Source organism: Notolepis coatsorum (assembly GCF_963971535.1).
Source record: "Notolepis coatsorum genome assembly, chromosome: 4".
NCBI lineage: Eukaryota > Metazoa > Chordata > Actinopteri > Aulopiformes > Paralepididae > Notolepis > Notolepis coatsorum.
Genome location: NC_140168.1, coordinates 176,014,751 through 176,041,179, shown reverse-complemented (window position 1 = coordinate 176,041,179; position 26,429 = coordinate 176,014,751). Strand labels below are relative to the sequence as shown.

Sequence of the window (26,429 nt, the reverse complement as noted above, 5' to 3'; positions counted from 1 at the left end):
CTAGATCTTATCATACTCTGGTGATTAGCTTACACTTGCATTGAATTAGAAATATTTGCTTTTAGCTTCTGTACCTCAGAAACATAGAACGTTGCGATGCACTTTAAAACGTAATTCATTAGTATCTATTGGTCAGTTTAAAACTCGATTCATTAGCATCTATTGGTCAGTTTAAAACTCAATTAATTAGTATCTATTGGTCAGTTTAAAACTCAATTCATTAGTATCCATTATTGGTCAGTTTAAAACTCAATTCATTAGTATCTATTATTGGTCGGTTTAAAACTCAATTCATTTAAAACTCAATTCATTAGTATCTATCGGTCAGTTTAAAACTCAATTCATTAGTATCCATCGGTCAGTTTAAAACTCAATTCATTAGTATCCATTATTGGTCAGTTTAAAACTCAATTCATTAGTATCTATCGGTCAGTTTAAAACTCAATTCATTAGTATCCATCGGTCAGTTTAAAACTCAATTCATTAGTATCCATCGGTCAGTTTAATACTCAATTCATTAGTATCTATTGGTCAGTTTAAAACTAAATTCATTAGTATCTATTGGTCAGTTTAAAACTCAATTCATTAGCATCTATTGGTCATTTAAAATCTTTAATGGCAAACCACTTCACCAGTCTGCAGTCGTTTTTAATTATTCTAAATGTTTAATTGATTGACTTTCTGACTTTTCTCTACATTGTTATTTTGTATTTATTACGTTGCATTTCTCGATGTCGACATTTTATTTAGCATTTAAATTGGGAGATTCTTTCTCCCCCTCATTGCTGGAGTACCTGACGGCACCAGTGAGAGTGTCCGGCCCACCTGAGGCAGTCCTGCGTGAGGTCCCCCAGGGCGTGCACGTGGAGGCCATGTGGCCCGGGCTCCAGGCCGTCCACCGTCCCGTCGATCAAACAGCGGTCCTCCGACAGCTGGAGGAACCGCACAACCCCCTGGACCGGTCCCACGCCCGCCAGCATGGCCACCGCTGCGCCCAGGTCTGACACGGGAGGATTAGAGAGATAAGTACGTTTGTATTTTCTTTTATACAATTTAGGGATTTTAGGTAATGCTCTTATCCTGAGGGACTTGATGAGTGCAAACAGCAGGACGAGTCATCGTTTGTTGCGATTCATCTTGAAGACAGGGTATCTGTAGGTTTCAACAACTTCAATTTAAGACTTTTTAATACCACTTAAGAGCTAAATCTAATACTAATTTCACAAACATACTCGGAAAAAAAACACATCAGCGACACTGAACTGGCTTCCCATACAAGCTCCCAGTAGCCCCGCAAAAATGAATGTGTGAGTCTGAGTGAATGGGTAACATGTGAGGAACAAATTGTGAAGCGCTTTAGATAAAAGCGGCTATATAAATATAAATGCACCATTTACCATGTGAAGTCATCAAGTAGAAAGTCTGGAGCTGCTCCATAGACAATGAATGGGAGACTGACTAAAAGACTAACTTTTGTACTGTCTTTTACTAGTATGAACTCTGCTACTAAGGAATCTACCTTGCCTACAGTAGGCATGGGCCGGTTACCGGTTTCACGGTTTACCGCGGTTTGAAAACGTTGCGGTGTCAAAACCACTAATATTACGTTCAGACGGTAGGCACCTATGGTATACGTTTCGAATCATGAACTTCGGAAAATGCCTGTCAGAAATGTCAACTGGAATGCACCCTTGGAACACCCCCGGAAATGGGAGTTACCATGGCTAGGTAGTTAGCTGTAAGGGATAATACATGACGTGGTGTGCGGTTATCTGAAAATAATACTAAATGCACGGGGGTAATTAGCTAACGTTAGCCCGGCCTTCGCTGAGTGGGGTTTGCTGGAAAGTAACGTTAGCTACAGCTTCGTTAGCCTAGCAAGCTATAAACAAGAAACAGTTTAATGTGACTGATCTAGAATCAGAATATTCCACCCATAAATAGCTAATGTCAAATATAAATAACGTAACGGTCATACCAAACCGTTTTGTCAGGAGCTATCTAATGTTAGCTAGTTAGCCAGCTAGCTAGCTAGTAGTAGTACCGGTGATATGTTGCCAATTGATTTCGGTTGACTAACGTTAGCTCTTCTGTTTTCCACCCTTTGCCTTGCTGTCAAATTAAAATAATTTTTACTACGAAGGCAGCTAACTATGAGCTAGGTTGCTATGGCAGTGAACTATAATAGATTGCTAAAGTTAGCATAGCTAATAGCTAGCTAGTATAAATATTGTTGACATTCAGGCAACATTCATTAGCTGGCGATCTAGCTAACATTAACCCAATCATCAGTAACTAGGGGTGTAACGATTCGTCCTCACAACGATTCGATTAGATTACGATTCAGCAGCGATTCAATGCATCATGAAATCTCTTCATTTGACCACGATTTGTTTCGATACATTTTCTATACATTTCTATACATCTATCAGTTAATTCCCCAAAAAATTTTGAATACACAAATGTGGCTGGGGGAACTGATTCATTCAGCATGAATGGACTTTAGGTCAATAAAAATACATGTTTTATTTTATTTTTATTTAGATTATAATCGTTTCTAACATTCAAATCGATGCATCGAATCGAACACATTAGAATCGATGCATTTCGATTAATCGATGCATCGTTACACCCCTATCAGTAACGCTAATGTAATTGATCAAATCTGTACCATTATCTAGCCATTTTCAATTCATCAGTACATATATGCAGGGGTGTAAAGTACTTGAGTAATTGTACTTCGTTACAATACTTAAGTACTGTTTTGGGGGATTTGTACTTTACTCGAGTATTATTAGGTTTGTATACTTTGTACTTTTACTCCATTACATTTCAGAGAAAAAAAAACACTTTTTACAAAAACATACTTTTTACTCCTTACATTTAAAATGCAGACCTACAAAGTACAAATCTCACAGGTCCAACCATTTTAATTAGTATATTTTAATTGTTTATCTGGCCGAACTAACAACACATTTGGGACGGACCACGTATTTATACGGGTTTCGAATCCATGCGTTGTGGACAGAATCACGTATATAGCCGTGGGAAGTTGTTATTGCTTTTATTCCATTTTAATAACCGGTTCAAGGTCGCGGAGCGGCACTGCATATATTCCCTAGTCTGTGAATTCGATAAGTTGCAATACCGGCCAGATCCTCTTAGGGGCGCCATCGTGCTACTGCAATGTGCCCTGTGGGCGAACGGATCACTTTTTTTCCCCCCCTTTCAAGGGAGATTTTTAGTATCCGGATTCTGAATCAGCATCCTGTACCGTGGATTACGTTTCGAATTGCAGATTTCACCATGCAATAAGTGGATTTATCATCAGCCAATGGACATATCGATCTACCAGATGCCGATCGATAACAGGGAAATGCTCAGGGGTATCCCATCGGCTCATGGTAAGATCTTTTTCACGTAAATTACAGCCGGATCAGAGCTTGCTATGATACGCAACCAGCCGATCAGCGTATGTGGCTAGTTACACGAACACCGTTATTGGTAATCAATAATAATAAACAATGTCCCCCTCCCCCCCTTTCATGCATACATGCTTTGGGACAGTCCCGATGATATGCAGTTTGAGTTATTTCTTTAGCATATGTAAAATGGAAATGCCGTTGGATATAACGTTAGCAGCTATTAGCCATATATCTAGCCTCCCAGAAAATATACGAGACAAAATCCGTTATAATGCTTATATTCACGGAGCTATAAAATGACAACCTATTGATGCATTATTTTTTTCTTTAAGCCATTTTGAAGGGACGGTTTATGAACTCAATTGACAATGAGAATGGACAGATAGCAATACTATAAAGTATAGATTTAGCTGTACAAAAAGACACAGATTTGTTTACAAAAGCTGGTCCTCAACCACTATATTAGACGCATCCCAGTGGTCGAGAAAGTGTTAACGTTATTAATCCTGCGACCGCAGGTTAACAGCCAATCAAATCCCCATCAATGGAAAATGAACCCGCCCATACCCATGCTGATTGGTCCTTGTGCAACACTAGAAAGCGGGGATCTTTGATTAAACACCTGCTATCAGAAGAATAGACAGTCAGATCCGCATTATGCTGTGGTTAATATTGTGATATTATTCAGGGTACTCCAGTATTCTGTCTTTAATATTGTGATATTATTCAGGGTTCTCCAGTATTCTGTCTTTAATATTGTGATATTATTCAGGGTACTCCAGTATTCTGCCTTTAATATTGTGATATTATTCAGGATACACCATTCTGTTTTTAATATTGTGATATTATTCATGCCGTGATGTGAATGCCGTCCATGTTAGTTTACCTTCAATGGAGAAGTGCATTAAATAATTTTAATGCAAAGAAAGTGTCCTCTGTTCTTTCATTTCAGCATTGTCTATCGCAGAACACATTCCATTGTGGGCAGAGTGTATGCTTGGTTTCATTCCAGCCTTGCCTAAACACCAGCTGATGATTTCACTAATTGGCTCACCTCTTCAACTAACTCACCTGGTGCAATGTATAGTTAAAATGAAAACTTGGCCCACGATGGACTGAGTTTGAGACCCCTGGTCTATCCCTTTAAAAAAAAAAATACGTTTACTTTTTAGTACTTAAGTACATTTAAAAGTAGGACTTTTTGACTTTTACTAAAGTGTGTTTTTAGCCAGATACATTGACTTTTACTTGTCAGATTTTGAGACGGTACCCATACTTTCACTTAAAGGTGACATGTACTATAAATGTCATTTTTCAGTCTCTAGCATTGTATTATAGTAATAGGAGTTCGTATCAATGTGTTTTAGTGTCTAAATACCATATTGGCGGATTGCTTTGATTCAGCTCAGCCCCTTTCCTCCTCCAGTAAATCAGGCCATTTTGATTTGAACGGCTGATATACGTCATACGGCCGCTGGGTGATGCGATTGGCTCTGTGGTTGGAGCTAATGCCCGCCCCCATTCTACCTAGACTAGACAGCGAGTGGAGGAAGCCACTTCCTCAGCTGCGAGGAGCCGTGCGCTCTGGAGGGAGATAGGGAGAGAGAGATGGAGAGAGAGGGGGGGCACTTGGGGGGGGGGTACCTGCCGGCCGCGCGCCACACACCCGCAAACGGGAGATTGAAAGAAAGAAAAAAAAAAACCACAAGCTGCCGCGGACTCTCATCACCGAGAGCCGAGAGGGAGAGAAAGGAAGAGAGAGGGAGGGAGGGAGAGAGGGGGCCTTGTCATTAACGGCCTGTCTTTTTTCTCTCTCTCTCTCTCTCTCTCTCTCTCTCCCACTCCCACCCCCTCCCTCTCTCTCTCTCTGCCGCGCGGACTCATCACCGAGAGGGAGAGAAAGGAAGAGAGAGGGAGAGAGAGATGGAGAGAGAGGGGGCACTTGGGGGGGGTACCTGCCGGTCGCGCGCCACACACCCGCAAACGGGAGATTGAAAGAAAGAAAAAAAAAAAACACAAGCTGCCGCGGACTCTCATCACCGAGAGCCGAGAAAGGAAGAGAGAGGGAGGGAGGGAGAGAGGGGGCCTTGTCATTAACGGCCCGTCTTTTTTTTCTCTCTCTCCCACCCCCTCCCTCTCTCTCTCTCTGCCGTGCGGACTCATCACCGAGAGGGAGAGAAAGGAAGAGAGAGGGCTTTGTCAATAACGGTCTCTCTCTCTCTCTCTCTCTCTCTCTCTCTAGAAATATAAAACAATGCATTTTTTTGAAAAAACCTTACAAATGTCTTCAATAGACTAACAGGAATTGTGTAAAGTTGCCCAAATAGTGCTAGGAATAGCAGTACATAGCCCCGTTAAGTATAATTTCTGGGTACTTTTTACACCCCTGCATATATGACATACATGACATACAGATAGACAGTACTGCTACATCTATACATTTATGACATACCAGATTTGCAAATACAGTACTGTTTGTGATACAAAAAGAGTCCAGAAAAGAGAGTATATACATTTGACGTAAAAACTGTACATTGGGGGAGGTTGGGTAGGTGGGGTGGGGTTGGGGGGCTGTACATTGGAGGTGGTTGGGTGGGTGGGGGGCTGTACATTGGAGGTGGTTGGGTGGGTGGGGTGGGGGTTTGGTAGGAGGGGTGGGTGGGGAACACTGTACAAAATAGAATAGTACTAGGCTATATAACATACATCTGTGCAAGTAGATTACATTAACAAAACGTATTGCCCCTTTGACATGTAGCCTACATATTCATAATCATGAAAGTTTATTTGGAAGTATTTTTTATTCTGTACTTAGTTTGAAAGTGGTCTGACAGTTCCCTCTGTGTGTAATACAGACAATCTTCACACATTCATAAATAGCACTTACAGAAAAGCTGATTGAGCCACTTTACATATTTAATTAAATAGTTTCAAATTATACATTGGGCATCCTTGACTTGTCCTTGTTGCTAAACTAGAGGCATGTTTCACAAGGATGCCCAATGTATAATTTGAAACTATTTACCGTACTTTTCGCACTATAAGCCGCACCTGACTATAAGCCGCAGCAGCTAAATTGAATGATGTGTACATATATAAGCCGCACTGGACTATAAGCCGCAGGTGTTTTAATGTTTAATTACCATATGTAATTAGCATTGGGACACAATACTGTCGGACAAATAACAAGAATTAACTCATTTACAAGTTGTATTAAGTTTAGCAAATAAGGGAACAGATAAATAACATTTCAATGCAGTCAAAAAAGCAATATTTAGATTTTTACATTTTCGGGTTTGGTCACGTCGAGTCACATATAAGCCGCACCGTTATATAAGCCGCAGGGTCGAAAAATGGGGGAAAAAGCCGCGGCTTATAGTCCGAAAAGTACGGTAATTAATTAAAGTGGCTCAATTAGCCCTAGAAATTAATGGGCATCTTATATGTTATCAAGTTTCTGGTAATTTTGTTTTGTATTGTTTATAATATAGATTGGTGTTAGATATAGATATATCTATATATATGTATAATTTATAATTTATGATTGGACTCTATTTTGATAGGTCATTCCTTTGGTCACATTGCACAGGCACACCTGCGTTGTGATGTCATTTCCTGCCGTGTCATGTCATGTCATGTAATTACCTGCCAGGTGTATTTAACTATCACCTTGAATGTATTTCCAGTGCTAGCCATATCACTGAAGAAGGACATTGTCCGAAACATGTCTGCTATTTATTCAGGCTGCCATTAAAAAACATTGAACCTGTGAGTGCTGGTCCGGCTACCCTGCTTTTTGATATACTTCATTAGATGGGTGAAATCCTCTTTCAGTGCCTCTGTGCCTGTTTTCGTAGGCAGTTAGCCTCTGGTATGCGTGCCATTAGCGTTAGCCACGCTTCTAGGCCTCTTTTCTTTTGGAAAGAATAATACAAAAAATATATATATTGTTGTGGCTGAGTAGTCGTTAACACAGCAGGAGACGATATTTCCAATTTCAACAAGCAATTTATTTAAGGAAAGAAAGTTTAACAGCAGAGCTATGGATCTAGCAGACGGTCACCACAGCTGAACAAAAACACTCTAACCTCCCAAACCCCCGTGCCCCACAGATAATACCTTCCCAGCCCTGCCCCAACATGACAGATATGATGACGTGACATATTATATCAGATATGACATGACGTACATTAAGATGACACATAGATTTAACATCGAAGAGAGATAAAGCTGGAGTCTGGAGTCAAGATTAGTGAAAGAGAAAATGAGTGTGTGTGTGAATGTGAAAATGAGTGTGTGTGTGTGTGTGAATGTGAAAGAGTATATGTGTGTGTGTGAAAGAGAGAACAAGATGTGATGTACAAGATTAAAAGCACAAGATGTGATGTACTCGAAATGTCTATCTGTCCCTATCTGTCCCATACTTAAAGTTGTTTTAAGAACATCAGCCGGACTGTCGCCCTAGTGTCTTTCAGCACTGCTAATTGACCTATATTAAACTAGTCCACTCCATATACACATTTTCCACAACAATATTTTTTTTTAAATTGTTTTATTATATTCGACTAAGAGGTTGGCCAGTCGACTACAGCTCCTTTCGACCGATTAGTCGACTAATCGATTAATAGGGGTCAGTCCTAAAACCTACATAGGTTTACACACAACTTGTACGTCGCTTTGGATAGAAGAGTCAGCTAAATGACTAAATGTCAATGTAAATGATTCTGTGGACCAGTGGAATGTTTGTTTGAGTTTTTATACCCGAATGAGCTTTATTCTACAGTAGTATTATCAGCTGTGAAGCTGAACTGCATATGACGACACAGAACATTCCCCTGGCTGCTCCCAGTGTCACCAAGTTTCAAGTTTCTTTATTAGTTGTCATACAAAAATACAGAATACCGGTACTTTTATATTAAATGCTTTTTTCATATATTCTATACTATAGCATCTCTCCCAATTCGTCGTCTATGGAGCAGCTCCAGACTTGGACCTTATGACATAACAAGTTTGAGTTTTAGCACTCTAGTTTTTGGAGTTGGGAGAGAGTCGTTTGTTTTCACAAAAAAATCTTTGGGCCGTCTTAACCTGTAGCCCTATTTTCAGAGATTTCGCCTAAAGGTACATGCCCAAGTAAATGGAAGATTGCTCCACTACTACAAGGCCAATTTGCATGTTCTTGGTATCTAGGAACATAAATATTGTGTCTGTTACTAGGCTTGAGTAAATTGTGATGAAACAAAGGAGAATATAAATTATGATTTTTTTGCATCTTTGCCGGTGAATAACACAATGTTACAATTGTGCCGCATCCGACCTCGCTCACTGAGCTCATTCAGCACCTTCTTGAGATCAAGTGTAAAAAAATCTAAGCAAATTAATAAAAGGGAAGATGATTAAACAGAAGGATTTGTAGATACAGTAATAAATTATAATCCATTTGAATTATACATTCAAAATTGAATTATGAACTATAAATTACCTTATTATGGCCAAAGCTCCTCTTTCCAATGGCAGTGTTAAATCTGGATTTAGTCATTTCCTCACGGTTTTCTGATAAAAATGTATTCTTATTTTCAGAAAATCTTAAAAACATCGGTAAACAAACGTAGTGCTGAAAATATACACTTTGACTGCTGTTTTGATAGGGTTAAGGTCTTTACTCTTGGCTACATTTGAAAAAGAAACACAACATTAATTAATACGGTCTGTATTGATAGATTTATGATAAAAACAGCATGGTCCCCCAATAGGATAACGCCAACATTTTGGGAAATTAGCTTATTTAACATCTTCCCTGGAGTTAGACAAGAAGATACATACCTTTTTTGTCTCTGTGCGTGCATTTAGCTTAGGGAACAGTCGCTCCGTTAGCATAGCTTAGCTTCATCACTGGAAGTGAGGCGGGACAGTACCCTGACGTTCCCTGACAGGTTTGTTGATATTCTCATTCCTTCAAAGGATCTGAACCGATTGAAGTTTGATTGATTGATTGATTGAAAAGTTTATTAACAGATTGCAGAATGGGTACAGTACAGCTCAATACATACAATTGTTAAGGGGATGCAGACCAGAGAAAGACTTTCGACTTGTTTACATCAGGGTCCCCCATTTTCAATTCATCATAACATATATGACATACATGACATACAGATAGACAGTACTGCTACATCTATACATTTATGACATATCAGATTTGCAAATACAGTACTGTTTGTGATACAAAAGTGTCCAGAAAAGGAGTGTATATACATTTGGCATAGAAACTGTACATTGGAGGAGGTTGGTTGGGTGGGGTGGGGTTGGGTGGGTTGGGTGAGGGCTGTACATTGTAGGTGGGGGGGGGGGGGGGTTGGGAAGGGGACACACACACATTTTACACTGTTCATTGGAATATTGACAAAGCCTTACTTGGTCATTTACTGTACAACTAGGTTAGGACATTTGTAGGGGCCAGTTTCGAATTGCAGTCTCACGTAGGTGTTTTTTGAGAGTGTTTTTGAAGGTGGGTAGTGATTCACATTCCTTTACAGCTTTAGGCAGGGCGTTCCACATTGATGTGGCATAATTGCGAAACGTGTTTAGTCCCTTGTTTGATCCGAATCTGGGTTTTACATGATTTGTGGAGCTCCCTCTGGTGTTGTGATCGTGGTATTCACTGACCTTTGGGAAGTATTTTGACATGTACATGGGTACCTTGGTCGCGTAGTGTATCTTGTAGACCAGGCCCATTGCAAGTTGCTGTACTCTGTCGTCTACTCTAAGCCATCCTAGGTTGTCAAAGTGGGCAGGGGTGAGGTGGGTTCTAGGAGTCAGGTCAAGTAGTAGTCTGACTAGCTTGTTTTGAGATGTTTGTAATTTGTTTTTTAGTGCCTTTGAGGTGCTTTGGTACCATGAGGTGCAAGCATAGTCGTAGTACCCTTGAATGAGTGCTCCTGCTAGAGTCCTCAGGGTATTCTTGTTTACCAGAGCGGAGATCCGGTACAAGAATCGCGTTCGTTGGTTGACTTTTTTTATTACATTGGATGCCATTTTGTCACAGGAAAGATTAGCCTCTAGGATGGAACCCAGGTAGGTAATTTCATCTTTCCTTGTGATAATATTGTCACCCACTGTAACCGAGAAGCCGTCGGTCTTGCTGAGTTTGTTATTTGAACCGAAGAGAATGGACTCTGTTTTGCCCATGTGTAATGATAGTTTGTTGTCGGCGAGCCATATGCAGATTTTGCCTAGTTCCGAGCTGAGGGCTTTTTCAACCTGTAACTTGTTCTTGTCAGAGACCAGCAGGGCTGAGTCGTCCGCAAACAGGAACAAGTTGCAGTCACAAGCTGACGACATGTCATTTGCATAAATTAGGAATAGTAGCGGTCCTAGTATGCTTCCTTGTGGAACACCACAGCTCACTGTGAGGGGGGGGGATAGTGTACCGTTTACTTCCACCATCTGTTCCCTCCCCTCCAGGTAGGATTGTATCCAGCTCACTGATAAACTATCAAAACCAATTGCTTTTAGCTTGTCAATCAGAATGGTGTGATTGACAGTGTCGAAGGCCTTCTGTAGGTCCAGCATGACCATGCCGCAGTATTTGCCCGCGTCCACCTCTTGTTTGATGTGGTCGTTCAAGTAGAGAAGGCATGTGTCAGTGGAGTGGGATGTTCTGAAGCCAGATTGGAATTCGTAGATTAGATTTTTTTCCGCAAGGTACTTTTCGATCTGTTCGTATACTATTTTTTTCATGACTTTCGAGATGGATGTAAGGATAGAAACAGGGCGGTAGTTACCCGGGTCTAATTTGCTGCCCTTTTTGTGCAGGGGTGTTACTCTCGCAATTTTGAAGTCCTTGGGGACGTGTCCCTGTTTTATGGAGAGGTTTATTATGTGTGTGATGACTGGGGTGATGGCTGCTGCTGAGTCTCTGAGGAATTTGGAGGGGATGTTGTCATGGCCAGTGGCTTTGTTTGGTTGGAGGGCGCTCAGTTTTTTGAGTACCTCATCTGTAGTTACTATTTCCAGTTTGAAGTCGTCTTTGTGGACGCCTAGGTTCTTGTAGTATGCTACTATGTGTTCTACCCCATACTGCCCTGAGTGGGAGGGTAGTTTGTTTACCAGTGTTGTGGCTATGTTTGTGAAGAAAGTGTTTAAGTAATTGGCTACATCCAGCTTGTCTGTGATGAGCGTGTTGTCCGTCTTTATGTTTATGTTTGAGAACCTGGTTGAGTTTTTTACTGCAGCCTAGTTGATTGTTGAGTAATTTCCAAAGTTCACGTGGTTTATTTTTGTTTTCCTCGGTTTTGTCATTGATGAAATTTTTTTTAGCAGTTTTGATCATGGAGTTTACGTCATTTCTTAGTCTGTTTCTTTCTAGTTTGAGTTCAGTCACGTGGTCTTGGAGTTCACTGCTCGTGCTTTTGGTAAGCTTTGACTGACTTTTACGAAACTCAGAGCATTTTTTGTCTCTGGCTTTCATAGCGGTCAGTATTTCAGTGTGCATCCATGGCTCAGCGCGATTTTTTACCCTGGTGGTTCTTAGGGGGGCCATGTTGTTTAGTATTGATGAAAATTTGGTTTTGAAGCCAAGCCAAGTTTCTTCAACCAGTGTACCATTGAGTTCATCTGACCAGTCCAGACTCTCCAGTTCAAGGTTAAAGGCCTCGCTAGAGTAGGTTTTGAGGTCTCTAGATGTGACTGTTTTGTGACAGCCAGCCTTTAGTTTTAGCTTTTTTTTATGGATACCATGACTTAAAATCCTCTTACCTTGACGATTAAAAGCCTCCCCAATTTAGAAAACGGTAATCCAATGGCTGGTATTGATAATATACTACTACCTACTGGACGCTCGGAGCTAACCGGAGCTAACGCAGAACAGGATGTGTAAAGTAAATATAATGACTTCCTTTCTGGGGTTTTCAAAATAAAAGTGCGACGTTTATAGCAGCGGAAAATGTTTATTTTGTACATTATCTAACGTTAACACGAACCTAAACTAACTTTAGGTTAGTTGTAACGTTAGTGTTAACGTTAGATAATGTACAAAATAAACGTTTTCCGCTGCTATAAACGTCACACTTTTAGACTACAGAACTAACACAGCGCTAACAGAATAAAGGTTATAGAGTGCAGGAGACTACACTACTCACACAACGCCGCTACCAGAATAAAGGTTCCAGAACATAAAGGTTAAACAGACCCCACAGTGTTAACTGTAGTTTAGTTAAACAGACCCCACAACTGTAGTTTAGTTAAGCAGACCCCACAACTGTAGTTTAGTTAAGCAGACCCCACAGTTTTAACTGTAGTTTAGTTAAACAGACCCCACAGTGTTAACTGTAGTCGTCTAGTTCAGGGGTTAACTTTTTCATACCACGACCCCATTTTGGCGACCCCACACTTAATGTATTGCGTAATTTCAACGTGGAATTAAGGAATATCAAAATAAAAGCACAAGTTGTTGAACTTGATCATGCATATTTATTAGAACATTTTATTACAGCACTATGTTATCAATACACATTTATAGAACGAGGCATATTTAGCCAAAATATGTTGCCAGAACATTAAAAAAAAAAAGTACTTGTCACCTACCAATGACCCCATTTTGGGTCGCAACCCGTAGTTTGAGAACCACTGGTCTAGTTAAACAGACGCCACAGTGTTAACTGTAGTTCAGTTAAACAGACCACACAGTGTTAACTGTAGTTTGGTTTAGTATAGAGGGAGAGATGGGCAGACACACATAGCGTGTAATTTCTCACTTGGCTCTGATCTTCAACCCACACACACACACACGTGTCCATCTTCTGCGATTCCTCACCTTGATCTGTTCAATAACGTCACCACCGACAGCCCACAGATATGCCTGTGTAATATGTACACCAACACCACACACACACACACACACAGGGGGGCTCCGCTCCTCACCTTTCTCTGAGCCTCCGATGCCCCTCAGTACGGCCCTGCGTCCCGTGCTCTCGATCAAGGTCTGCACCTCCGCAGAGGTCAACGCCGCCTCCACCAGCACCTCCTCCCTCCCAACATCCACACTGACCGACTTCACTCCTACACACACACACAAACACACACACACAAGACATACAGACAGATGGACAAAGACACACAAAGACAGAGAGATATAATAATATCAAGTCAAGTACATTTGATTTATATAGCACATTTTAAACAACAGCAGTTGACAAAGTGCTGAACAATTTACACGAAAATTCAAGATAATATACTCAAACCCTATCAAAACATATATACATTAAAATCACATTAAAACTAAGCGGATGCTCTATACAACGGATTTAGAAGGCCAGGCTGAATAGATGGGTTTTAAGCAGCGATTTAAAAGTGGCAATTGACTGGGCAGACCTAATGTTAGCAGGTAGACTGTAATAATAATAATAGATATAATAATATGCAGAGAGATCAACTGAGAGTTAGATATGATTTAGCCCAACCGTCTATAATGTAGGGTCAGGATTCGCTTTATTGTCACATCTTTCTATTATGTTACAGCGTAGAGGAGAGAGAGTCTTTGTTCTGTTACAGCGTAGAGTGAACGTTTTGTTCTGTTACAGCGTAGAGGAGAAAGTCTTTGTTCTGTTACAGCGTAGAGGAGTTAGAGTCTTTGTTCTGTTACAGCGTAGAGCAGTGGTTCTCAACTGGTCTAGCCTCGGGACCCAACATTTTCCTTAGTCATTAAGTCACGACCCAAAATTTTTAACCACTATGATTTATGTATAATTTTTTTTTGCAGTAATACGCAATCTTTCAAAACATGAAATAAACACAAAAGTGCAACAAGTGCTATTGCTAAAAACCCAATAAAATTAAATAATAAATAATATGCTTCTTAGCAGATTTCTTAGCTTAACATAACAGACCTAAATTTGGGGGAACTAATGGGATAACTGGGGTTGCGACAAAAGTGCAACTAGGGCTAAAAACCCAATGAAATAAAATAATAATAAATAATATGCTTCTTAGCAGATTTCTTAGCTTAACATAACAGACCTAAGTTTGGGGGAACTAATGGGATAACTGGGGTTGCAACAAAAATGCAACTAGGGCTAAAAACCCAATGAAATTAAATAATAATAATAATAAATAATTATGCTTCTTAGCAGACTTCTTAGCTTAACGGTACCCTACCCCCCCCCCCCCCCCTCACAGTGAGCTGCGGTGTTCCACAAGGAAGCATACTAGGACCGCTACTATTCCTAATTTATGCAAATGACATGTCGTCAGCTTGTGACTGCAACTTGTTCCTGTTTGCGGACGACTCAGCCCTGCTGGTCTCTGACAAGAACAAGTTACAGGTTGAAAAAGCTCTCAGCTCGGAACTAGGCAGAATCTGCATATGGCTCGCCGACAACAAACTATCATTACACATGGGCAAAACAGAGTCCATTCTCTTCGGTTCAAATAACAGACTCAGCAAGACCGACGGCTTCTCGGTTACAGTGGGTGACAATATTGTCACAAGGAAAGATGAAATTACCTACCTGGGTTCCATCCTAGAGGCTAATCTTTCCTGTGACAAAATGGCATCCAATGTAATAAAAAAAGTCAACCAACGAACTCGATTCTTGTACCGGCTCTCCTCTCTGGTAAACAAGAATACCCTGAAGACTCTAGCAGGAGCACTCATTCAAGGGTACTACGACTATGCTTGCACCTCATGGTACCAAAGCACCTCAAAGGCACTAAAAAACAAATTACAAACATCTCAAAACAAGCTAGTCAGACTACTGCTTGACCTGACTCCTAGAACCCACCTCACCCCTGCCCACTTTGACAACCTAGGATGGCTTAGAGTAGACGACAGAGTACAGCAACTTGCAATGGGCCTGGTCTACAAGATACACTACGCGACCAAGGTACCCATGTACATGTCAAAATACTTCCCAAAGGTCAGTGAATACCACGATCACAACACCAGAGGGAGCTCCACAAATTATGTTAAACCCAGATTCGGCTCAAACAAGGGACTAAACACGTTTCGCAATTATGCCACATCAATGTGGAACGCCCTACCCAAAGGTGTAAAAGAATGTGAATCACTACCCACTTTCAAAAACACTCAAAAAACACCTACGTGAGACAGCAATTCGAAACTGGACCCTACAAATGTCCTAACCTAGTTGTACAGTAAATGACCAAGTAAGGCTTTGTCAGTATTCCAATGTACAGTGTAAAATGTGTGTGTGTCCCCTACCCAACCCCCCCCCCCCCCCCCACCTCCAATGTACAGCCCCCACCCACCCAACCCCACCCCACCCACCCGACCTCCTCCAATGTACAGTTTCTACGTCAAATGTATATACACTCTTTTTCTGGACACTTTTGTATCACAAACAGTACTGTATTTGCAAATCTGATATGTCATAAATGTATAGATGTAGCAGTACTGTCTATCTGTATGTCATGTATGTCATATATGTTATGATGAATTGAAAATGGGGGACCCTGATGTAAACAAGACGAAAGTCTCTCTGGTCTGCATCCCCTTAACAATTGTATGTATTGAGCTGTACTGTACTGTACCCATTCTGCAATCTGTTAATAAACTTTTCAATCAATCAATCAACATAACATACCTAAGTTTGGGGGAACTAATGGGATAACTGGGGTTGCAACAAAAGTGCAACTAGGGCTAAAAACCCAATGAAATAAAATAATACGCTTCTTAGCAGATCTCTTAGCTTAACATAACAGACCTAAGTTTGGGGGAACTAATGGGATAACTGGGGTTGCAACAAAAGTGCAACTAGGGCTAAAAACCCAATGAAATAAAATAATAATAATAATAAATAATTATGCTTCTTAGCAGACTTCTTAGCTTAACATCCCAGGGAACTAATGGGATAACTGGGGATGTTGTTTGCTCCTGACAAGAGTCTCAAAGTCTGGGGTGATGGTAGACAAAGCAACTCTGAGGTCATGCTCAATGTCCAATCTGTTCCTCCGCTTTGTCTTCAGCTGGACCAGAGCTGAGAAGCCACTTTCACAAAGATAGGTAGTGCAAAATAAAAAAGATAAATTTTTTTTTTTACACACACATCCGCGACCCACTCAAAATGGCCCCGCGGCTCACTTTTGGGTCGCGACCCACCAGTTGAGAAACACTGGCGTAGAGGAGTGAAAGCCTTTGTTCTGTTACAGCGTAGATGAGTGAAAGTATTTGTTCTGTTACAGCGTAGAGCAGGGCTATTCAACTAAATTGTTCAGGGGGCCACATTGTCAGAAACCCAAGGGGCCAGGGGCCGGACTGCCACGGCGCCTCCCCACGCTATGAATATATGTACACTTGACACAACACGCAAGCACATTTTCACAACTTTTATTTAACTACATTGCAAAAGTAGTATACCTTTCAAAAAAAGTGCTTCATTTATGTGCCACATCTGCAACATCTCCTGCAAAAAGTGCTTCATTTATGACTGTGCAACAACTGCAACATCTCCTCTTCAACATTTCAATATAAAAATAAAATTAAAAACAAACAAGTGCATGATGTGCATCTGAACATTCTAACATCAACACTTGAACAAAAACACATTTATAGTGCAGCTGAGCTTATGAAAAAGTGCTTCATGTCTAAAGTGAAATATATAAGCATGTAAGCAAAACTAGATTTTAGGTCTGTGATGAAAAAGGGCCTCGCGGGAAGGGGGCCCTGCAAAAAAATAAAATAAAAAATAAAATAAGTAATTTTTTTTGGAAATCTTCCGCGGGCCGGTCCAAATTGCTTGGCGGGCCGGATCTGGCCCGCGGGCCGCCAGTTGAATAGCCCTGGCGTAGAGGAGTGAAAGTCTTTGTTCTGTTACAGCGTAGAGGAGTGAAAGTCTTTGTTCTGTTACAGCGTAGAGCAGTGAAAGTCTTTGTTCTGTTACAGCGTAGAGGAGTGAAAGTCTTTGTTCTGTTACAGCGTAGAGCAGTGAAAGTATTTGTTCTGTTACAGCGTAGAGGAGTGAAAGTCTTTGTTCTGTTACAGTGTAGAGGAGTGAAAGTCTTTGTTCTGTTACAGCGTAGAGGAGTGAAAGTATTTGTTGTTACAGCGTAGAGGAGTGAAAGTATTTGTTCTGTTACAGTGTAGAGGAGTGAAAGTATTTGTTGTTACAGCGTAGGAGTGAAAGTATTTGTTCTGTTACAGCATAGAGTGAAAGTCTTTGTTCTGTTACAGCATAGAGGTGTGAAAGTCTTTGTTCTGTTACAGCATAGAGGTGTGAAAGTATTTGTTCTGTTACAGCGTAGAGGTGTGAGAGTCTTTGTTCTGTTACAGCGTAGAGGAGTGAAAGTATTTGTTCTGTTACAGTGTAGAGGAGTGAAAGTATTTGTTCTGTTACAGTGTAGAGTGAAAATATTTGTTGTTACAGCGTAGAGGAGTGAAAGTCTTTGTTCTGTTACAGCATAGAGGAGTGAGTCTTTGTTCTGTTACAGCATAGAGGAGTGAAAGTCTTTGTTCTGTTACAGCGTAGAGGTGTGAGAGTCTTTGTTCTGTTACAGTGGAGAGGAGTGAAAGTCTTTGTTCTGTTACAACGTAGATGAGTGAAAGTCTTTGTTCTGTTACAGTGTAGAGGAGTGAAAGTATTTGTTCCGTTACAGCGTAGAGGAGTGAAAGTATTTGTTCTGTTACAGCGTAGAGGAGTGAAAGTATTTGTTCCGTTACAGCGTAGAGGAGTGAAAGTATTTGTTCTGTTACAGTGTAGAGTGAAAGTATTTGTTGTTACAGCGTAGAGGAGTGAAAGTATTTGTTCTGTTACAGCGTAGAGGAGTGAAAGTCTTTGTTCTGTTACAGCATAGAGTGAAAGTCTTTGTTCTGTTACAGCGTAGAGGAGTGAAAGTATTTGTTCTGTTACAGCGTAGAGGAGTGAAAGTATTTGTTCTGTTACAGTGTAGAGGAGTGAAAATATTTGTTGTTACAGCGTAGAGGAGTGAAAGTCTTTGTTCCGTTACAGCATAGAGGAGTGAAAGTCTTTGTTCTGTTACAGCGTAGAGGAGTGAAAGTATTTGTTCTGTTACAGTGTAGAGGAGTGAAAATATTTGTTGTTACAGCGTAGAGGAGTGAAAGTCTTTGTTCCGTTACAGCATAGAGGAGTGAAAGTCTTTGTTCTGTTACAGCGTAGAGGAGTGAAAGTCTTTGTTCTGTTACAGCGTAGAGGAGTGAAAGTATTTGTTCTGTTACAGTGTAGAGGTGTGAGAGTCTTTGTTCTGTTACAGTGGAGAGGAGTGAAAGTCTTTGTTCTGTTACAGCGTAGAGGAGTGAAAGTATTTGTTCTGTTACAGTGTAGAGGTGTGAAAGTCTTTGTTCTGTTACAGTGGAGAGGAGTGAAAGTCTTTGTTCTGTTACAACGTAGAGGAGTGAAAGTATTTGTTCTTGGCTCCATGGCCTGGCAGCAGCATCAACATAAAGTAGTAAAAAAAAAAGCAATAAAATAGTGTAATTTTAATTTGATTGCAGCATAGTGATGATAAAACAAAAAGTGGGTAATATAATAATAAATGTTATTTAGTGTAGAGAGTGTTCAAGATTGTCACTCTTTTGAGCCTCTCGTTGATCAAGTTCTAGTGAAGAATTCAAACATTCCCCTGCTGGGGACCCCCTGGAACCCTCGAGGACTCCCAGGGGTACCACTACCTGTAGACGAGAGAACCACTGAAAGAGAATGGCTGGTCGTCACCTCCGGTAAATTTCCTCCCTGTGGACGTGTGCAAGGTCATAGACCCAGCCAGATTATCCAGTGATTAAAATTCTGATTGTCTAACATTTTTAATGCTTGTTAATCTGTAGACCGTTTTCGCCTAAAGGTACATGCCTAAGTAAATGGAAGATTGCTCCACTTCTGCAAGGTCAATTAGCATGTTCTTGGTATCTAGGAACATCTAGGGACCTGGGGGTATGTATTTCCAGTGTCAGAAATATTGTGTCTGTTACTAGGCTGAGTAAATTGTAATGAAGAAAAGGAGAATATAAATTATGATTTATGATTTTTGCATCTTTGATCAAAAATGTATACGGGTAGGAGAAAATGCTCACTGAGCTCATTCACCACCTTATTGAGATCATGTGTACAAAAAATCTAAGCAAATGAATAAAGGGAAGATGATTAAACAGAAGGATTTGTAGATACAGTAATTAATGATAATCGATTTTAATTATAAATTCATATTTGACCTTGAACTTGACCTTGACCTTATTATGGCCAAATCATACATCTATGGATAGGGAAAATGCTCCTCTTTCCAATGGCAGGGTTGAATCTGGATTTAGTCACTTCCTTGCGGTTTTTACGATAATTAGCATTTTCCGATAAATTCGTATTTCTGATCAATCGTATAAAACATCGGTAAAATGAAAATATACACTTTGACTACTGTTTTTGATAGGGTTATGGTCTTTACTCTTTGCTACAAAAAAAATATTTAAAAACATTAACCTCTTAACATCCAAGGGCCCACATGTGGACGATTCTTTGCCGACCTCTAGTGGCTCGGTGTGCATTTCTTTTTTTTTTATAAACAAAGTTTTTTATTCAAAGATTACATTTACATTCATATCTTGCATACAGATGTCATGTCCTTTGTTCTTTCCTTACTGAATATCCCTCCCTCCCGCCCCACCCAGAAAAATAAAAAAGACAGTACAAAAGTAAATAAATACATACAAAATAAAATAAGACAAATACAAAATGTGACATTAGGATCCACTTTAACAGCAATATGGTACTCTTAAAGGATAAGTATATTTGCTATGGATATAATGAAACATAAGTGCAACTCCAGGTCCGATACACAAGCCAGGTCGTATGACCCTAAATACGTGAGGTGGGAGATTAAATAAATACACGCCTACTGTCCCCAACAACCCCAATCAACAGGTAAGCCCACTCAGTGAAAACTGTCCCCCCCCTACATGGCACTCGACATAACTTCAGTCAGGAGGAAACGGATCTATTCTATCTACATATGAGATTAGCGGTTGCCAATGTGTGTAGAATTTATCCGCTGATCCTCGAATTGTAAATTAATTTTTTTCCAGTTTTAGGAATGACATCACATCATTCAGCCATAATCTGGATGATGGGGGAGGTTCTGCTTTCCAATGCAAGAGTATCCTCCTGCGGGCAATCAGTGAGGCAAAGGACACTACATTGTATTGTTTTTTGGTCAAGATCACATCCTCCTCGGGGATCCCAAAGATAGCAATTTGGGGGCAGGGCACTATAGTAATCTCCAGTACCTCCGAGATGGTATCAAAAAAGAACTTCCAGAATGTTATCAGTTTCGAGCAAGACCAGAACATGTGGGTTAGATCCCCTGGTGACTGTGCACATCTGTTACAGTTGTCTGTCACATTGGGATATATTTTAGCCAATCTGGCATTGCTATAATGGACTCTGTGAAGGACCTTAAACTGAATAAGGCCAAGTCTGGCACAGGAGGAAGAGGTATTAACTCCCTCTAGTGCGTCCCCCCACCATTCATCCGAGAAGGCTACGCCTAGTTCAGTCTCCCACCCCGTCCTAATCCTGTTTATGGCCGTGTCTTTTCTAGGTATGGTATCATAGAGATATGAAACATGGCCCCTATCCATACTAGCCGAGTGTCGAAAACGCTCCACACCTGATGGAGGGGGCAACTGTGGAAACGTAGGGGAATGGGTCCTCACAAAATGCCAAATCTGGAAATATCTAAACCGGTCAGAGTGAGGTAAGTTATATGTGTCACATAGGTCCCCAAATTCTGCAAATACACCATCTATGTATAAGTCACTCAAAGTGATTAGTCCCTCTTTCTTCCATCTAGCGAACCCAGAGTCCAGTGTAGCAGGTAAGAAAAGGTGGTTATTACAGATGGGTGCTGACATAGAGAGCTTAGTCCACCCGCATATCTTTCTCATCTGGGCCCATATCTTTAATGTGGAAACAACAATTGGGTTCTTACTATATTTTGTTGGTGATAGTGGCATTTCACCACAAGCTAAAGCTTGAAGGGAAGATGTTGGGCAAGAACTGGCCTCAAGTTGACCCCAGCTGCTGTCCGGTTCACTCGTCCACAAGACAATTTTGTGAAGATTGGCGGCCCAGTAATAGAACATGAAATTTGGTAGGCCCATTCCTCCCTGACTCCTATCCCTTTGCAGCAAGGATCATTTTATTCTTGGTGTTTTGCCCTCCCAGATAAATGAAGAGATCATCTTATCCAGATCAAGAAAAAATGCTTTGGGGAGAAATAAGGGGAGACTTTGGAATAAGTATAAATATCTGGGTAATACATTCATTTTAATGGAATGTACTCTGCCAGCTAAGGACAGGGGTAAGCCATTCCACCTCTGTAAGTCAGCCTTTACCTTTGTTGTTAATGTGGTAAAGTTTTGTTTTCGAAGAGAGCAAAGAGATTGGGAGATGTTAATGCCCAGGTACTTAAAACCAGTATCCGCTATCTGGAAAGATGGAAGGCGATGGGAAATATTCCGGGCGAGATCATTAATTGGGAAGCATTCACTTTTCTGTACGTTTAATTTGTAGCCAGAAAAGCTTCCAAAAACCTTTAGAAGAGACAAAATATTTGGGATACCGGCCATTGGGTCTGATATGTAGAGCAATAGATCGTCTGCATAAAGAGATACTTTATGCTCGCTACCTCCCCTCCTAATGCCAGAGAACAAGGATTCAGCTCTAAGAGCTATGGACAGGGGTTCAATGGCCGCCGCAAAAATCAATGGAGACAGTGGGCACCCTTGGCGTGTCCCACGTGTGAGTGGGAAGGGCTTAGAACTGAAGCCATTAGTTGTGACACATGCCTGGGGGGCGGTGTACAGTAAGCGTATCCACGCCAACATTTCTTCCCCAAATCCAAACTGTTTTAATGTAAAGAACAAATAGTCCCACTCCACTCTATCGAAGGCTTTTTCTGCGTCCAGAGAAACCACTACCTCCGGGACTATTTGAGAGCTTGGCAGTCCAATAATGCTCAACAGTCTACGAATATTTGTAAAGGAATGGCGGTTCTTTATAAAGCCTGTCTGGTCCTCAGATATTACTGTGGGGAGAACAGCCTCTAGTCTACATGCCAACGCTTTAGCTAATATTTTATTGTCCACATTAAGAAGAGACACAGCTCGATAAGAGGAGCAGTTTATGGGGTCTTTATCCTTCTTAAGGAGTAAAGAGATGGAGGCCTGCGTGAGAGTAGGTGGCAGAGTACCCTTCTGTAATGAGTCATCAAACATCTCTAATAATAAAGGGGCCAATTGATTTGAAAATTTCTTAAAGAATTCTACAGGGTAGCCATCTGGGCCTGGAGATTTTCCGCTCTGCATCTTTTTAATAGCTGCAGCAACCTCACTTAGTTGTAGCGATCGGTCTAAGTCCTGACAATCTTCTGGAGAAATTTTGGGAATAACTTGGCCTGAAAAGAAATCTAGCATTACAGAGGTGTCTTTGGGCGCTTCAGATGTGTAGAGCTGTGAATAGAATGACACAAATGAGTCATTAATTTGTTTAGGATCCGTTGTTAGTGAATCTGAACTATCGCGAATCTGTGGTATTAGTTGTGAGGCTGATCTGCTCTTCAGCTGTTGGGCCAGAAGTCGACCAGCCTTGTCCCCACTCTCATATAGGGCACCCCTTGTTCTAAGCAACAGTCGTTCTGCCTCTTTGGTGGATAAAAGATTATGTTCCGTCTGAAAGCCAAGCCGGTCCTTATAAAGTTCCGGAGTCGGAGCCACGGCATAGCGACGATCAAGATCTGTAATCAGAGTCTCCAATTGTTGTTGCCTTTCGAGACGCTGTTTGTTAGCATGTGCGGTGTATGAAATAATTGTGCCCCTAACATTTGCCTTTAGTGTCTCCCATAATAATGAGGGTGAGGTTGTCATTTTTATTTGTCTCGAGAAATAGGTCAATCGCTTGAGATACCACGTTACAGAATTCATCAGATGCTAGTAGGGTAGAGTCCAGTCTCCAGAAACGGGCCTCTTTGGGTTTAGATTTGAAAATAAGTTCAAAGGTTACGGGGGCGTGGTCTGAAATAGTTATAGCAGAATAGCTAGCTGAGGACAAAGACGGTAATAAGGCCTTATCAAAGAAAAAATAGTCTATGCGTGTGTAGGAGTGATGCACATGAGAAAAAAAAGAGAATTGTTTATCTGTAGGATACAGAAATCGCCACGGGTCAATGTAGCCATTGTTATTCATAAAAGTGGACAATGTTTGAGACATCTTTGAGGGCACAGCAGTCCTGGTACTCGATCTATCAAGGTGGGGGTCCATTACACAGTTGATATCTCCTCCCAGTATTAAGTGATGTGTGTCCAAGTCGGGAAGTGAGGACAGCAGTTTCTTTATAAAGTTAACATCATCCCAGTTAGGTGCATACACACTCACAAGGACCACTGGGGTCTGATATAGTGAGCCAGTTACTATTATATAGCGACCATTGGGGTCTGAAACAGTCTTAACGGGAGTGAACTGTACTTTATTGCCTATCAGTATGGCTGTCCCTCGTGTTTTAATTTCAAATTTAGAGTGGAAAATCTGACCGATCCATGGTCTAGCGAGTCTCCCCTGGTCAGTGGTACGTAAATGTGTTTCTTGAAGAAATATAATATCGCCTTTCAATTTTTTTATGTGGGAGAAGACCCTAGCCCTTTTGACCGGCCCATTTATTCCCCCCACATTCCATGAGAAGAATCTGACTGTGTTCCCCAGTCCCACCGAAACCTTTGTGTTAGTCATCGTCAGTTGTTAGTGGGTCAGACATCATACATAATAATAGTTGCAGAGTGTATAATAGTATCCCAACCAGGGAAGGGTACCAACCTAGACTGCCGTGCATCGGACCTAGAAGAGCACACGCTAAAATGTCAATCACAGCAAACAGACAGAGTGTATAAGAATAACAGAGTACCATAAAACAAAAACAAAAGCAAACACAAACCCTCCCACCCCCCTCCCCCCTCCCCCCGCACATCAAGTGTTCCATCCCCGAATGATGGGAACAACCGTGCTGACTCCAACAGGAGCCCTTCCCTTCAGTGATACTTACGGCTATAACCATGGCTAACAAAAAAAAAAGAAAAAAGAGCTCAGCAGGGTTATATGTAAATATTAGGCACCTAGAATACAGTGCAACCTGAGTCAAAATAAAGGATCATTTTATCTAATGTTTAATCTATGACTTTATGGTCCTTGGATGTAAATGCAAATTAAACATGGTCAACTTTCAAAAATAGAAAACCACTGGTTATTGACCGACACCAGACCTTATATGTAGTGGGTACACCCATTACAAAGAATATTCAGGCTCTGGAATATCCCCCCTCCCAATGTCAACCTCATTAAACATAGAATACAGTGCAACTTAGATCTAGTGCTTAACCTACAACATGTATGGTCATAGGGTATAAATGCAGATTGAACCTGCCAATTTTCAAAAATAGGAGAAAATTGGTAGATGTTTAAATCAGGCGTGGTTAGGTATAAAACAAATTATACATATATATATATATGGTATATTGACCAACCTCAAACCATACGATTAGGGGCACAACTGTTACTAAGAGCAATGATAAGAGTACAGTGCAACTTAAATCCAGTATTTAACCTATGACTTTATGGCCATATGATATAAATGTAAATCAAACATGGTCAATTTTCAGGTATAGTGAATAAATGGTGTATTGACCAACCTCTCGCCTATGTGTAGTGGGAACAACAGCTACAAAGAGTAATGATAAGATCTTATTACAACTTAATTCTATTGTTCAACCTACGGCTTTATGGCTATATGATATAAATGTAAATTAAACATGGTCAATTTTCAGATATAGAACGTGTTCCCTTCACAGTTATAGGGCATCTTAAATCTAGTGTTTACCCCCGACCCCCTTGGCCATGTGCTATAAATGTAAATTAAACGTGGTCAGTTCCCAGATACAAAAAACATCTGGCACTAACCGACATCACACTGTGTGTCGTGGGGACGGCAGCTTACAGAAAGTAATGATGAAAATACCCTACAACTTAAATAAACGTGGTACATTTTCAGATATAAGGGAATAAGTGGTATCTTGATCGCCCTCGTACCACATGTGTGTACACCGCCCCCCGCGCGCACCCCCACCACGGCCCCACACCACCCGCAGGCGGAGGAGTGTCTCCCCCCGCGGACCGCGGCCAGAGCGCACACGAAGGACAGACAGCGCACCCACACGGCCCGAGCAGCCATATAATAATAATAATAATAATAATAATACAAATAAAAATACACACTGTACCACCCAACTCTAATGTTTAGAAAATGACTGTTGTATTGACCTACACCATACCTGGTCGCGGTGGCAGCAGCTACACAGTAATGATAAACACTGTACCACTCAAATCTAAAAATGTAACGTGGGGCATTTTCAAATCTAAAAAATAAATAGCAGTTGACTGACATCCTATTATGTGTAGCGAGCACAAGTTGAGGCTTTCATTTTTCTTCTTTTATACAACTTAACTAATAGTTGGCCCGAATATGTCGTTGACTCACCAATCAGTCCGTGGAAACTAATCGAAAACAGTCCCATCTTTAATTCAGTCTAGTCCCCGTTTCTGTTCAACGATTTGACAAAAGTTGCAGCCTCCTCAGGTGTGTCGAACTGACTCTTTGTCGCGATAGGTAACGATGAGGCGGGCTGGATGGCGAATTCCAAAACGGAGCCCCTCCACCTCTCGGAGCTGGCTTCTCACCTCGTTAAACGTTGCACGCGCCCGTGCTATCTTGGCTGTGTGGTCTGGAAAAACGGAGATGGACACCCCCTCGTACATGATCCTCTTTGTCTCTCTTGCTTTCTTTAGGATGTCGACACAGTCTGAAAAGTAGTGTAGTCTGGCCACAATTGTGCGAGGTCGCTCCCCCGGTCGGAGTCGCTCCCCTGGTCGGGGTTTGGCCTGGAGTGTACAGTGCGCCCTGTCCAACACAGGTTCCTTCTCCATGTTGAAAGCCTCCTTAAGC

The 26,429-nt window shown here is 41.1% G+C and overlaps 1 protein-coding gene across 2 annotated transcripts in view; it reads right to left on the bottom strand.

Moving 5' to 3' along the window:
- The window catches only part of ccs (copper chaperone for superoxide dismutase), a gene marked incomplete at its 5' end in the record, with an annotated part of 63,620 nt that overhangs the window by 20,642 nt on the left and 16,549 nt on the right, over positions 1 to 26,429 (bottom strand). The window contains 2 exons of one of the 2 annotated variants that reach the window (XM_084312845.1): positions 795 to 1,000; positions 13,344 to 13,481. In XM_084312845.1, the coding sequence (XP_084168971.1) occupies positions 795 to 1,000; positions 13,344 to 13,481 (344 nt within the window). The remainder of the gene's footprint in view (positions 1 to 794; positions 1,001 to 13,343; positions 13,482 to 26,429) is intronic. The other variant, XM_084312844.1, reaches the window with a different exon arrangement.